The 10,631-nt window shown below is 40.0% G+C and overlaps 1 protein-coding gene across 1 annotated transcript in view; it reads right to left on the bottom strand.

Moving 5' to 3' along the window:
• Nucleotides 1–3,455: 3,455 nt before the first annotated feature.
• Nucleotides 3,456–10,631, bottom strand: part of LOC138527772 (collagenase 3-like) — a 62,006-nt gene continuing 54,830 nt past the window's right edge. The window contains exons 9-10 of the mRNA XM_069639053.1: nt 8,942–9,045; nt 3,456–4,576 (exon numbers count right to left, since the gene is read on the bottom strand). Coding sequence (XP_069495154.1) covers nt 4,476–4,576; nt 8,942–9,045 — 205 coding nt within the window. The 3' untranslated portion in view covers nt 3,456–4,475. The remainder of the gene's footprint in view (nt 4,577–8,941; nt 9,046–10,631) is intronic.

Below are 10,631 nucleotides of genomic sequence, written 5' to 3'. Positions count from 1 at the left end.
CCAACCTGTGCAGAACACATACATGCCTCAATTGCAGAGGTACTCATGAGTATGCCATAGCCCCAAGCACATACACATGGCATGCACCCACATCAACTCTGAGTACACAAGCTGCACCATAACAGATCGCCTCAGAGTCCCAGAAACTGCGATGCCTACGCCAAACATTCAAATGCACGTGTCACCTCCAGATATGTGGGAAGCATAGTCACATATTGCTATTGACAGCACAACATCATGTGCATCATGACATGGGCACCACATCCTAATCTGCCACCCTTGCCTTCCAAGCACATCTCAGCCACAAGTGACATTGCATGTACCCGGTTTGCACAATTGGACAACACAAACTGCACATACCAACGCATGTCAAATCCACACATGTCACATCTCACACATGGTGAGCATTGTCTGGGGCCTGCATGCTGCTATCGATCGCAGAAACACACATGCTGCAAACTTAAGGGTGTCACTACTAACTTGCAGGCACATGCACAACACACATGTACTGCAGAGCACTGCACCACATGCCGACTCACCAGCAGACTCCAGATGTCATATTGACATCAGATGGGCAAGTCCTCAGAAGCGTACAATACGGGGGTGACGTATTGGAAAGAGTTGCTGTTCCATTCTCTCCTATATCCATACCCATGCCACACAGAGCCTACCCAAGGTCCACAATTCACATTTTCCAGCAGCAGAACAAATAAAAGTATAAGAGAAAATAAGGTAATGTCTACTTAGGAATTAAGTGATTTTGCTTGTATTGGATGAATGCATTAGCCATTAGTTTTCATTTACGTTCAGAAGGCTCATGGTGTCAGAAGCAAGAAAGTTAAGAACATTTCAGCAATGTTAAGTATCTGTGAAGGAATTAGAGTTATAATGAAGTATTTGGAAGATGCACAAGGATATAAAGGAGACCACTCCTTGAAAGGTTTGGAAATTAAATGAACAAGTGCGGCAGATATGTGGAGTCAGAAGGGCGAAGAATAAGTAAGATCCCTTTACAGGATACCCGTGTCAAATCTCCATCTGTTGGTGGAAGAGCATGAATATGTATGGCCGATTGCCCCCCACTTCAAACTCTCCAAGCAGCAGGTTGAATGTGTACTCTCCTGCTCTTGGATACATTAAGATCCATTCTATTCCCCCCACCCAGCATTGAGTTCCTCTTCCATGGACCTGTTATGTATGTACTGAACTCCTACACCATACCAAGAACCTTAACCTGGTTCAGGTGAAAAGAAAACCTAAAAGATCTCAGGTGGTGGCACTTTGACCTGATGAAGACACAATGCAGTTCAAGTACTTTCTTATTTCAGAGAAAAGTAGAAGTTTAGCATTTTAGGATTTTGAGAAATGATCACATTTGAAAACAAAACACAATATGCCAGGACATAATCAGGCTGGAAACTAAAAACTAGGTGATGTAAACCTCTCGGAAATTGAAATCTTCCTGATAATCATCTGGGATCACAGAAAAACCTACTAAGCCAGTTCAGTCAGGCCTCTCCCCCCTACACTTCAGAAGGGTGCTGAAGGTTCTACTTGTCAAGGAACATTTGCCTGAAAACTGACCTTCCACGTAACCCTTTGCCTAGTTTCCAACCTTGTCCATAATACCACATTTGAGGTAAAATTAGAAGACCAAGTAAGATACAGGCTGGTGTAAATCAGGGAAGTGCCCTGGCACACTCTTTATTCAAACTATAAATGATTTGCATAGCTATTTAATAGCTGTGGGATTGGATTTACCGGAAATCGGGAGCATGAACACCCATCTTGCTGTTTGCTGGTGATGCAGTGCTTATAGCGCTTTCAGAAACGACTTTAAAAAGCTGTAAATCTGCTCTTACACATTAAAAATAGGCTGGGTATCAATCTGGGGAAAATCAAAGTCGTATCACTTGAAAAGAAGACACCAAAGTCAAAAGCAGCCTTAGATGAGCAGATATCAGATCGTAACTATTTACAATCCCTCCAATGTCAACACTTGGCAAGCCCAGGTTGTTAATAACATTAGCAGCCTCAGTGGGGGAGCCAGCCAATCAGATGGGTAGAAACACAGGCTTGAACCACCGGTACAAGCCCACATTCCAAGCTGCATGACGGCCGGCTCCCCCTCTGCGATCTACCCCCACCCTCTGTCCTTTTTTTGTTTTGTTCCCCCACTTACCTTATTTCAAGCATCCGCTCTAATGGCCTGGAGCCCTCGCTTCACTTGGGCCGATAACTTGGGCTGCCGGGCCTTTAACCTCCATTGCAGCCCTTGGAACGGGGGCTTAATGCCACATTAATAACATGAATAGGGTCAGGCAAACCTCAGCAGATATATTATGGTGGTAACGTTAAGTTTGGTTGGCTGGTGATTTCATCGCCATCTGAGTGTTTTGTTTCAAGGCAGTTTTTGCAGCGACAAATGAAGAGATGCTATGTAACAACCCTATGTTGAGGAGATGGAAGGTTTTATAGTGATCTAATAAAGGGCAAGGGCCACCGCTTTAATTCTGATTGGGGTTGAGTTAGATTTTCACATTATTAATGATGCAGTAATACTTGGACTGCTACACCAAAGGATGAGGGATCTAAACTGGATGGAGCGCACCAAACCCCTCTGCTAAAATACATTCAGTTTGTTTTCTTCCAAATTGCCTTTTCTCTCTTTTGTGATAATTCTATATCTTTAGCCAGAAGTGATCTGAGTGTGCAGAGAAATCGAGCAATATTTCATTGAACTGGCTTGACCATCAACCCCTGTACAGCATAAACAAAATGTGTTGGCTTTGCACGACTTTCAGATTAAACCGTTGGGTGGAGAGGAAAGGCATTTGTTTCTTTAGCCAAAGCAAAGGGTGTAGATATATCTTACTATTAGGGGTTCTACTGGTATCGAAGTGGACTCCTGTTTGGTTGATTTTAATTCAACTGTTCATTTTTCTCTACAAACAGGCAAGTATATGCTTGAGACGGCTTGCGCTACGGTTAGTAAGAAGGGCAGTTGGGTCAGCAACACAAACTCTTTGAATTTGAAAATTGACCAATGGATTGTTTGTTCTTATTTGCTGGTTGCATCTCACTTCACGTCACACTATACTCTGCAAGTCATTCTATATTTCACACCTCTGAATGAAGATATACATGTTGGATTTTATGAATTGGTAATAATGAGCACTGTGTCTGTTTTAAACAACTTTGCCATGGTGTTTATTACTGTATTTAATTTTACGTTGATTTGAGATTTCTAAATTGACACCGTTTTAGATTGTTGAACAAGGGATCCTTTTTTGGGACGAAACATTGGCTCACATTTGCCATTCTACGGACACACATAGAGCCGTATGGGTTCCTCTTCTCTTTAATGTTTGGCCCATTTCGTTGCCCAGACAATATATTCCACAACAGCAAAATAACAAATGAATGTACGCTGAAATCAATGCATTACCATAGAGGAATCTTTAACATTTTTATTTATTGTGTTGTAAATTAAGAGCGCTCTAAATACACATCTATTGTAAATGCAAAATCATTCTGTTAAATATCAACACTATTCAAAATGTCATCCAAAAGAAGGTTCAAGGAATAAGCACAATTCATTTAGGAAGGAAATGAACAAGTGTACATCACGTTTCACTGTCAGATCATAGTCAATAAGATTAAAAAACAAACAGCGCTAAGCCAAATGGAAAAGTTTTAAAGTCGATCTCAGCTAATAAATACGAATCCATCCACAAAATGTCAACATGAGTTTGTAGTAATGTTTGCAAAGGGCACTGCACTCTGCCACTGTATTCTTAAAGTTTGAATTGGAGCAGATTTAAGAGCTATGTGCTGCAAAGGCACGGCATAGCGGTACTGCTTAACCTTATCTGTTATACTATGGAGCATTTCCAAAAGGGACGCATGCCAGTTTTATGCTATGCAGGAATAGGTGCCTGTAAACAGGTGTAGCGCACCATAAGGTGCCTGTTGCTGCACCTGTGCACTGCGGGCTCCAATGACAGCATTAGAATTTGCCTATACGACACCCAAGGGATACAAAAGCACTGAATCTTCTGATCGCCTACCTTCCCACGCTCAGAACGGAACCCCAAACATCGCAGCAACAGTGTGCCCTTCACAACTGTAAAATTCTTGCAATCTTGGTTTTGGTTGTTCAGTGCACTTTAATGTGGTGGTTGTGAGGACTGTACAAAAACATTTAACACCAGTCATTATCATCTTTGTCATTTAATCTTGCGTGTTTTATTCTAATTGTAGAGTGCACTATATTCCTTACCAAACATGTGTCCCTTCTAATATATCTTGCACTGTCTCTGAACAATCCTTAAACAGTTTGCTTCGAACGTGACAGATTGCTTTTACGATTATCAGGGTGATCTACAAAATATTTGGAGTTTGTTTCTAGTTGTCCAGGAAACTGATATTGTGGTGTCTTTCTTAATACTGCGGCCCATGCCATAGCTGCTTTTTTAGCACCCAATCCATGCTTTGACGTTCCATTTCTCAAGCACTCTCTTTTCCCTGTTGTCATACTTGAAGAAAGTGGCACCACTGGAAACAAACAGGTAGCCTGCAAGGAAAAAATGACAAATCTATTATATCAGCACCCGCGCTCAGTATGACAACGTATAATGTAAGAAAAGCCACCAGGAAACACTGAGCAGATATAGCTAATGCAGAGGGCATGTCCTATCTGTTGTAATATATATGTATATATTTTTATTTATTTTGTGGGGTGAAATAGCCCATGGATGCGAGAAACAAATACCAGGCCTGCATAGAAATTAGGTCCGATTTAAGGCCTTGTGAACTCAACTCAAAAGGAAAGAAAATGTGCTAAATGGCTAAATATGGAGAGGTGCGCAATACTTCTAATGAAAGAAAGACACATGGAAAAAACTGTTGGACAAATCCATGGAAAGCTGCCATGATATCTCAAGAAGACCGCATTGCAGTGCACGGTATTTTAAATGAAATACCGTCATTGTGGGTTCAAGCAGTTGCAGTGAACCGGGGTTCATTTAATGTGCAAATTAAATAAAATGTAATATTATTTTCCCCCAAAGTGACAATCTGCAAACGAAAATGTTCACCAAAACCACGAGAAGTGTGAATATGATGTTCTTATCTAACAGCTGTATGCCAGGGACAACTGAGTAGTGACACTTGTATATATATGCTGAAACTGTGTGCCTTCTAAGAGCTTATTTAAAAGTAATATGTGAGTTTAAAGGCAATTTGCTGCTAGGGCATGAAAGTTCAGTTTCTTCAGTAATGATACTGACCCCAGCATTCTTTCCCCTGCTGCCCTGAAGATCTGGCCTGGGTGTCATCATCAATCAACACTATGTCTTAAAAATACAAGCCTAATACAAGAAATAATATACTCTTAGATGGGAAAGGCAAGGCCAACCAGATAAGATTGGGTCTGTTCTGCGGCACTGGTGACCTCCAGGTCACAATTCACATACAAAGTGCATTAGCTTTGGAAGGGCTGAGCTAATGTAAACACAGATCCCGATACTGACGTCATACCTGAACAGAGCAGAAGTAAAACTCAAATAAGGTGGGGGAGTCTGAGCAAATGAGTGGTGGAGCTCCCCATTGTTCATATGGGGAGAAATGCATTTTATCATGTAAATTAGACAGTGTACTTAGCAAAATAGTCATTTGAAGCTTTTATTAAAGGTGAAAGTTAACCCCTTCTCACCATATAAAAACGATTTTGGTTGGATAAACACAACTGAGGTTATTCACGAAAATATGATGTGGCCCTCCTTGTGTTTACCAGCGATGTGAAAAATTGATAAAGCATGCCAAGTATGATTTAAATAACGCTCATAAAGGGCCATGTTTCTCACCAATAACGTTCTGGAGCAAATGGAGAAAAACTGTATCTCTGAACAGGAATGATGTACAGACACCTGACTAGTCTTATGTGATTCACTGTAAAACGTAGTTTTCATAAATGTATTCATATATGTCAAAACGTGGAGATTAAAGGTACTTTTCTTGTGGTGAGATTTTCAAGTCCCCGAAGCAGACTGAGCCCCCTGTCGAAGTGAGATGATGAAGTAGTCTCCTCCCCTAGTCCCAAAGCACTCCCCCATTCCCTTGTGCGATCAGCACACAGAGGGGAGTGGGGTACTGTGCATTAATCAATCCCTTCTGCTGGAATTATGACAAGTTTGTGATGTCATTTGCACTAAATGTCAGCTGGCTTCAGAGCTGGACATTTCCCACTAATTCCATGAGGTGACCTGCTGCCAAAATCTGGAGAAACATCCCAGCAGAGGGAGGCCTAATCTTGGAGTGGAAACAGGAGCCAGGAGACATAGAAACTGCTTGGGGCCCCTTGGAAGGAAAGATTGGAGACCCATGACTGACCCCTTTGCCTGTCCCAGCAGTGGTGCCCAGACGCTCCCTGCTGTCCAGCCCAGATCTCTCCTGGAAGTAGAAATACCCTAAGCCATAGATTGTGTATGCTCTGTATTCTTTCAGAATTCTCTTAGTATTTCCCCATTGAAAATGCCCCTGTTTTCCTGTTTATTTTAGTTATTGTCCCCTTGAAAAATCCCCCATTCGCATGTGCAGATCCTTAGCATATTGATCAAAGTAGATCAATGAATTCCCCCATTTAATTCATGGGATCTACATTGTTGGCATTCGAAACCAACAATCGTTTCCCAGTGTGTTGTGAGATGGTGTAGTCATAAAGATTTGCCAAAAGAATTAACTTACAAAACCCCTGTTTCCATGTGTATCCCAGGTGCAAATCGAAATTGTCCCCGTGTTCCCATTGTAAGGTACAAAACAAAATTGTCCCTGTGTTCCTATTGTAAGGTAAAAACGAATTTCCATTTGCATTTTCTTCCTCCCATTGTAATTGTGCTAAACATAATTAAAACCGATTTTCCCATTCTGGTCTGACCATAATCCTAAAAGCCCTATTTGTTCCTGCCAGGTATAGAAAAACAAATTCCCCATTTCTTTCCATGTTTCCCCATAGCAGTTGTGCTAAACCATTCAAACCGATTTTACCTTTGTGCTCGGCAAAACAAATTTTCCCATTCACTTTCTGTTCCCCATAATGTTTCTGTGAGCACTACCCAAAAACCGATTTTCCCACTCTGTTCCCACTCCCTTCCACTGCCTTCCATTCAATAGCGTCAAACCTAGTGGATGTTTGGAGGGTGAGCGTCTCTGGGAGAAAAGTATAATTCTGTTCTTTTTCCTTTTGTGCTTTGAATTGTTCTTTGCTTGTATTGGGGGGGTGAGGTAAAATGTAGCTATAGTAACTGCAAAGTCTGGTGTCAGCTCTGTGGTGGTACTTTACTTTGTGTTGCCACAACATTGGTGGCTGATGTAATCTGTTTGTTCCAATTTGCCTAGATAAATTAATTAATAAATATCTTATTAATACACACTGGCATGGTTCGTAGTGCTTTGTGGCATGGGGTATTTGTTGAGTTTGTGTGCAAGACAGGTTAGAGGCCTTATCAATAAGGATCTGAATGTCATAAACAAAACGTTTTTGTACGCCACACTCATTGTAGGGGAAGGAGATCCCTGACTTATGTGTGACTGTATAATAAACAGCGACAATTTAAAAGATAATTTAACTTTACCATACGTCTTTAACCTTTACAGCATAAGAAGTTCCTAGAAAACCTTGTTATAAAATTGTTTTCCCTACTCATTCCCTTCAACCTCACAAAAGTTTCACTCAGTTTCCTTAATACATTTAAACACTTTCTCTAAGTAGGTAACCAGAGCGATAATTAAGGACATCCTGTCCCCTTGCATGCACATGTTCCACCATTCATCAGAACAGTGTGTTTCGAGCTCTTCAAAGAAGGCTCCCAGCATCTCAGTTCTATGTAAAATCACAGCCTTGCAGAACAGGACCAGATGTTTGAAGGTTTCTTTCTCATTCTTTGTTTTGCACAATCTACAACTGTCACTCCTTTAAGTATCATTGTCCCTTAGAGGCAAAATGTCCAAGGTTGGGTACAGATTAAGCCAAAATCTCAAATTTCATTCTAATCCAGCTACTTGGACACTTTGTCATATATCTCAGAAGAACTGCACACAACAATGCCCTAAGGGGAAAGATTCGCTCGGCTGGCTTTTTCTTGAGTTGAAATCCAATCCTGTTTCCACAACTTGATATTTATTGAGATAGGGTTGGTCAATAGCTGATCTTATGTCATAGCTAGGTGTCCCAAAGCGTTGAAACAGGCTCTTCTCCATTCTTGTAGGTCTTCATCGCAACGACCCTGGATTGCCTCTTTTAGTATACCAAAGCCTCTTCTTGTAATATTTATATTAATATATGTAGTCATTGCTAGCACACAGGTTTTGCCCTTTCGTACCAGTACTGTGAAAAAACCAAGTTAAACTGTTGCCTAACGTAATGGTAGTGGGTACATCACCTTCAGAAGGATGAAAGGCAGAGGGAGCCCTGCCAATGCATCGCCTATTAACCTTCAGATCTCAAAAGCAAGCACTTACTGAACTTTCTTATTTTCGGGTTACGAGTCATAGAATAGTGAAACATGCTCGATGATTAATATAAACAGTTATAAATTAATGGTTTATCATCCTAAGGATATTCTTCAATGACAGAGTGAACTATAGACATATTTGTAACCCTGATTTTGGAAATGGTTTTACATTTGGATATGGCAAGATATGCCTGCCCTCAAAAATTATTTTTATGAGCATCAGGGCAATCATTGCCCTAGTGGAAAAATGCATTGGCCTATTGTTATTATGGAACAATATTAGCAATAATGAGAACTTTGTCCTTGTGCAGGAATGCATAGAAATAATATGTTTTTTGCCCAAGATAATTTCTGCTCTTATGCCAATATCATGCAAAATTTCACTTGTACAGATGCAAAATCCTGTAATACGGCTGAGATTAGATTACCATTTTGTTGGACTGCAGCATCCACTGTTTTCCCAATTCCTGGATAGCGTTCTTCAATTGCTCGAGGACTATATTTATCCATGGTTTGACTCACTTCATTAAATCTAGAGTGGAGAAAATAAATCATGGGTAGTGAGAAATGCAATGCATTGCCACCTGCAATAAGTCAATATACGGCTTTACAGTTTGCGCCATGTTGAAACATCCTGATGCACATTCTCGAACACTCGCTGTTTTTCCTGCCAGTCTTATTATGCTTTCTGTCCTCCTCATTCTAGAACTTGTTCTAACCTTGATACTTGATTGGATAGTTTTATTGTTTTGCACAGAATGGTCCTCCTAATGTAATATGTAGGTTCTTGTTTACCCAGAAAAAAAGCAATTACTAACTGAGAAACATAGGTCTTAGAAAGTAGCCGAAGACCATTAAAGTGGTGTATGATCATTAAATTGCTGAAATGAAGAAGAAGGTGAGGGAATAATTCTACAAGAGAAAGAACAAAAGAGTGCTCCACCACGCCTACATTTGGTTCATTTCTGATCTCCCTGTCTTTCAACTATCACTAAAAATGCATTTCTTAAAACAATCTGTTCTTCAGCTATCATGATCTGTAGTTCCTAAAATTGATTATCCGTTTGTATTTCTGTGGCTAATTAGAAATATTCATCTTTAATATTTAAGGTATCTTGTGTCTATGTCTATAGGAAAGTTTAACCAGCTGCATGTTGATTTTATTGATGTTCTTCATTTTCCACTCAACCTCTGTTCATTTAGTGTCCTTCATGAATGATCTTAATGTGGTTGTTGGTTTTTTGTGCTACAACACTCACAATTTAGTGACATCAATTAATACAAAAATTGCAAGAACTACATAAAACAAATTACGTTTTGGGGGGAATTTTCCTAAAAGGGAATGTCACACACCATGACTAAAAAAAGCTTAAGATCATTCTTTGATTTAAATGTAGTTTTCTTTTTTGTGTACTAAAATGACCATAGGGCATCACATTATAGCTCTCTGCAAACTTCTAAATAATAATTGGTGCAAGAAAGACGATACAATGTTAGTCCCTAGCTTTGCTATACTGCACGCTGAGATGCTGTTGAGTTGCAGCGCCATCCCTCAATCTTTCCCCCCTTGAAGATATAAGCAAAACAAAATGATAAATAGGTAATTGATTATTTGGTGGCAATTGCACATCATATATATTATTGAGCTTTTGTGTATACATCTCTAAATTAAGCAATTATTTCTGAGTACAACTGTTGCTAAACCCTCATGCATTCAGGCACCTAATAAAACTCCAATGTTGAATGAAAGGGAGATTATACGAAAAATATGTCTGCTAAAGTGACATATGTGGTGTTTTGGTACACAATCATCCTGTCAGGATCTGTGCCAATGGGTTACACAGCGCCAACCTTAAGTAACACCAAAGTAACATAGAATGGTTATCCTTAACAGGCACCCCAGAAAAATCTTAAGAAACCAGATTTAGGCTCATTACTCGAAATATTAAATTATTGGTGCGCTGTTCTCCAAATGGTCATTATTGTGTGCACTTACTCTCAAACAAATAATCCTCAACATAAAAAGATGATTTGGTCATTTATTAGCCTATGTTGTGGTGAAGAAACATTGAAAATAATCATTGCAGTAGAGCCCCCATACAAGCACTCATAGCCACC

This window comes from Ambystoma mexicanum, chromosome 7q (genome assembly GCF_040938575.1).
Source record: "Ambystoma mexicanum isolate Mex_15411 chromosome 7q, UKY_AmexF1_1, whole genome shotgun sequence".
NCBI classification, from domain to species: domain Eukaryota; kingdom Metazoa; phylum Chordata; class Amphibia; order Caudata; family Ambystomatidae; genus Ambystoma; species Ambystoma mexicanum.
The sequence above is the reverse complement of the archived record's forward strand: the minus strand, read 5'-3'. Positions and strand labels throughout refer to the sequence as shown.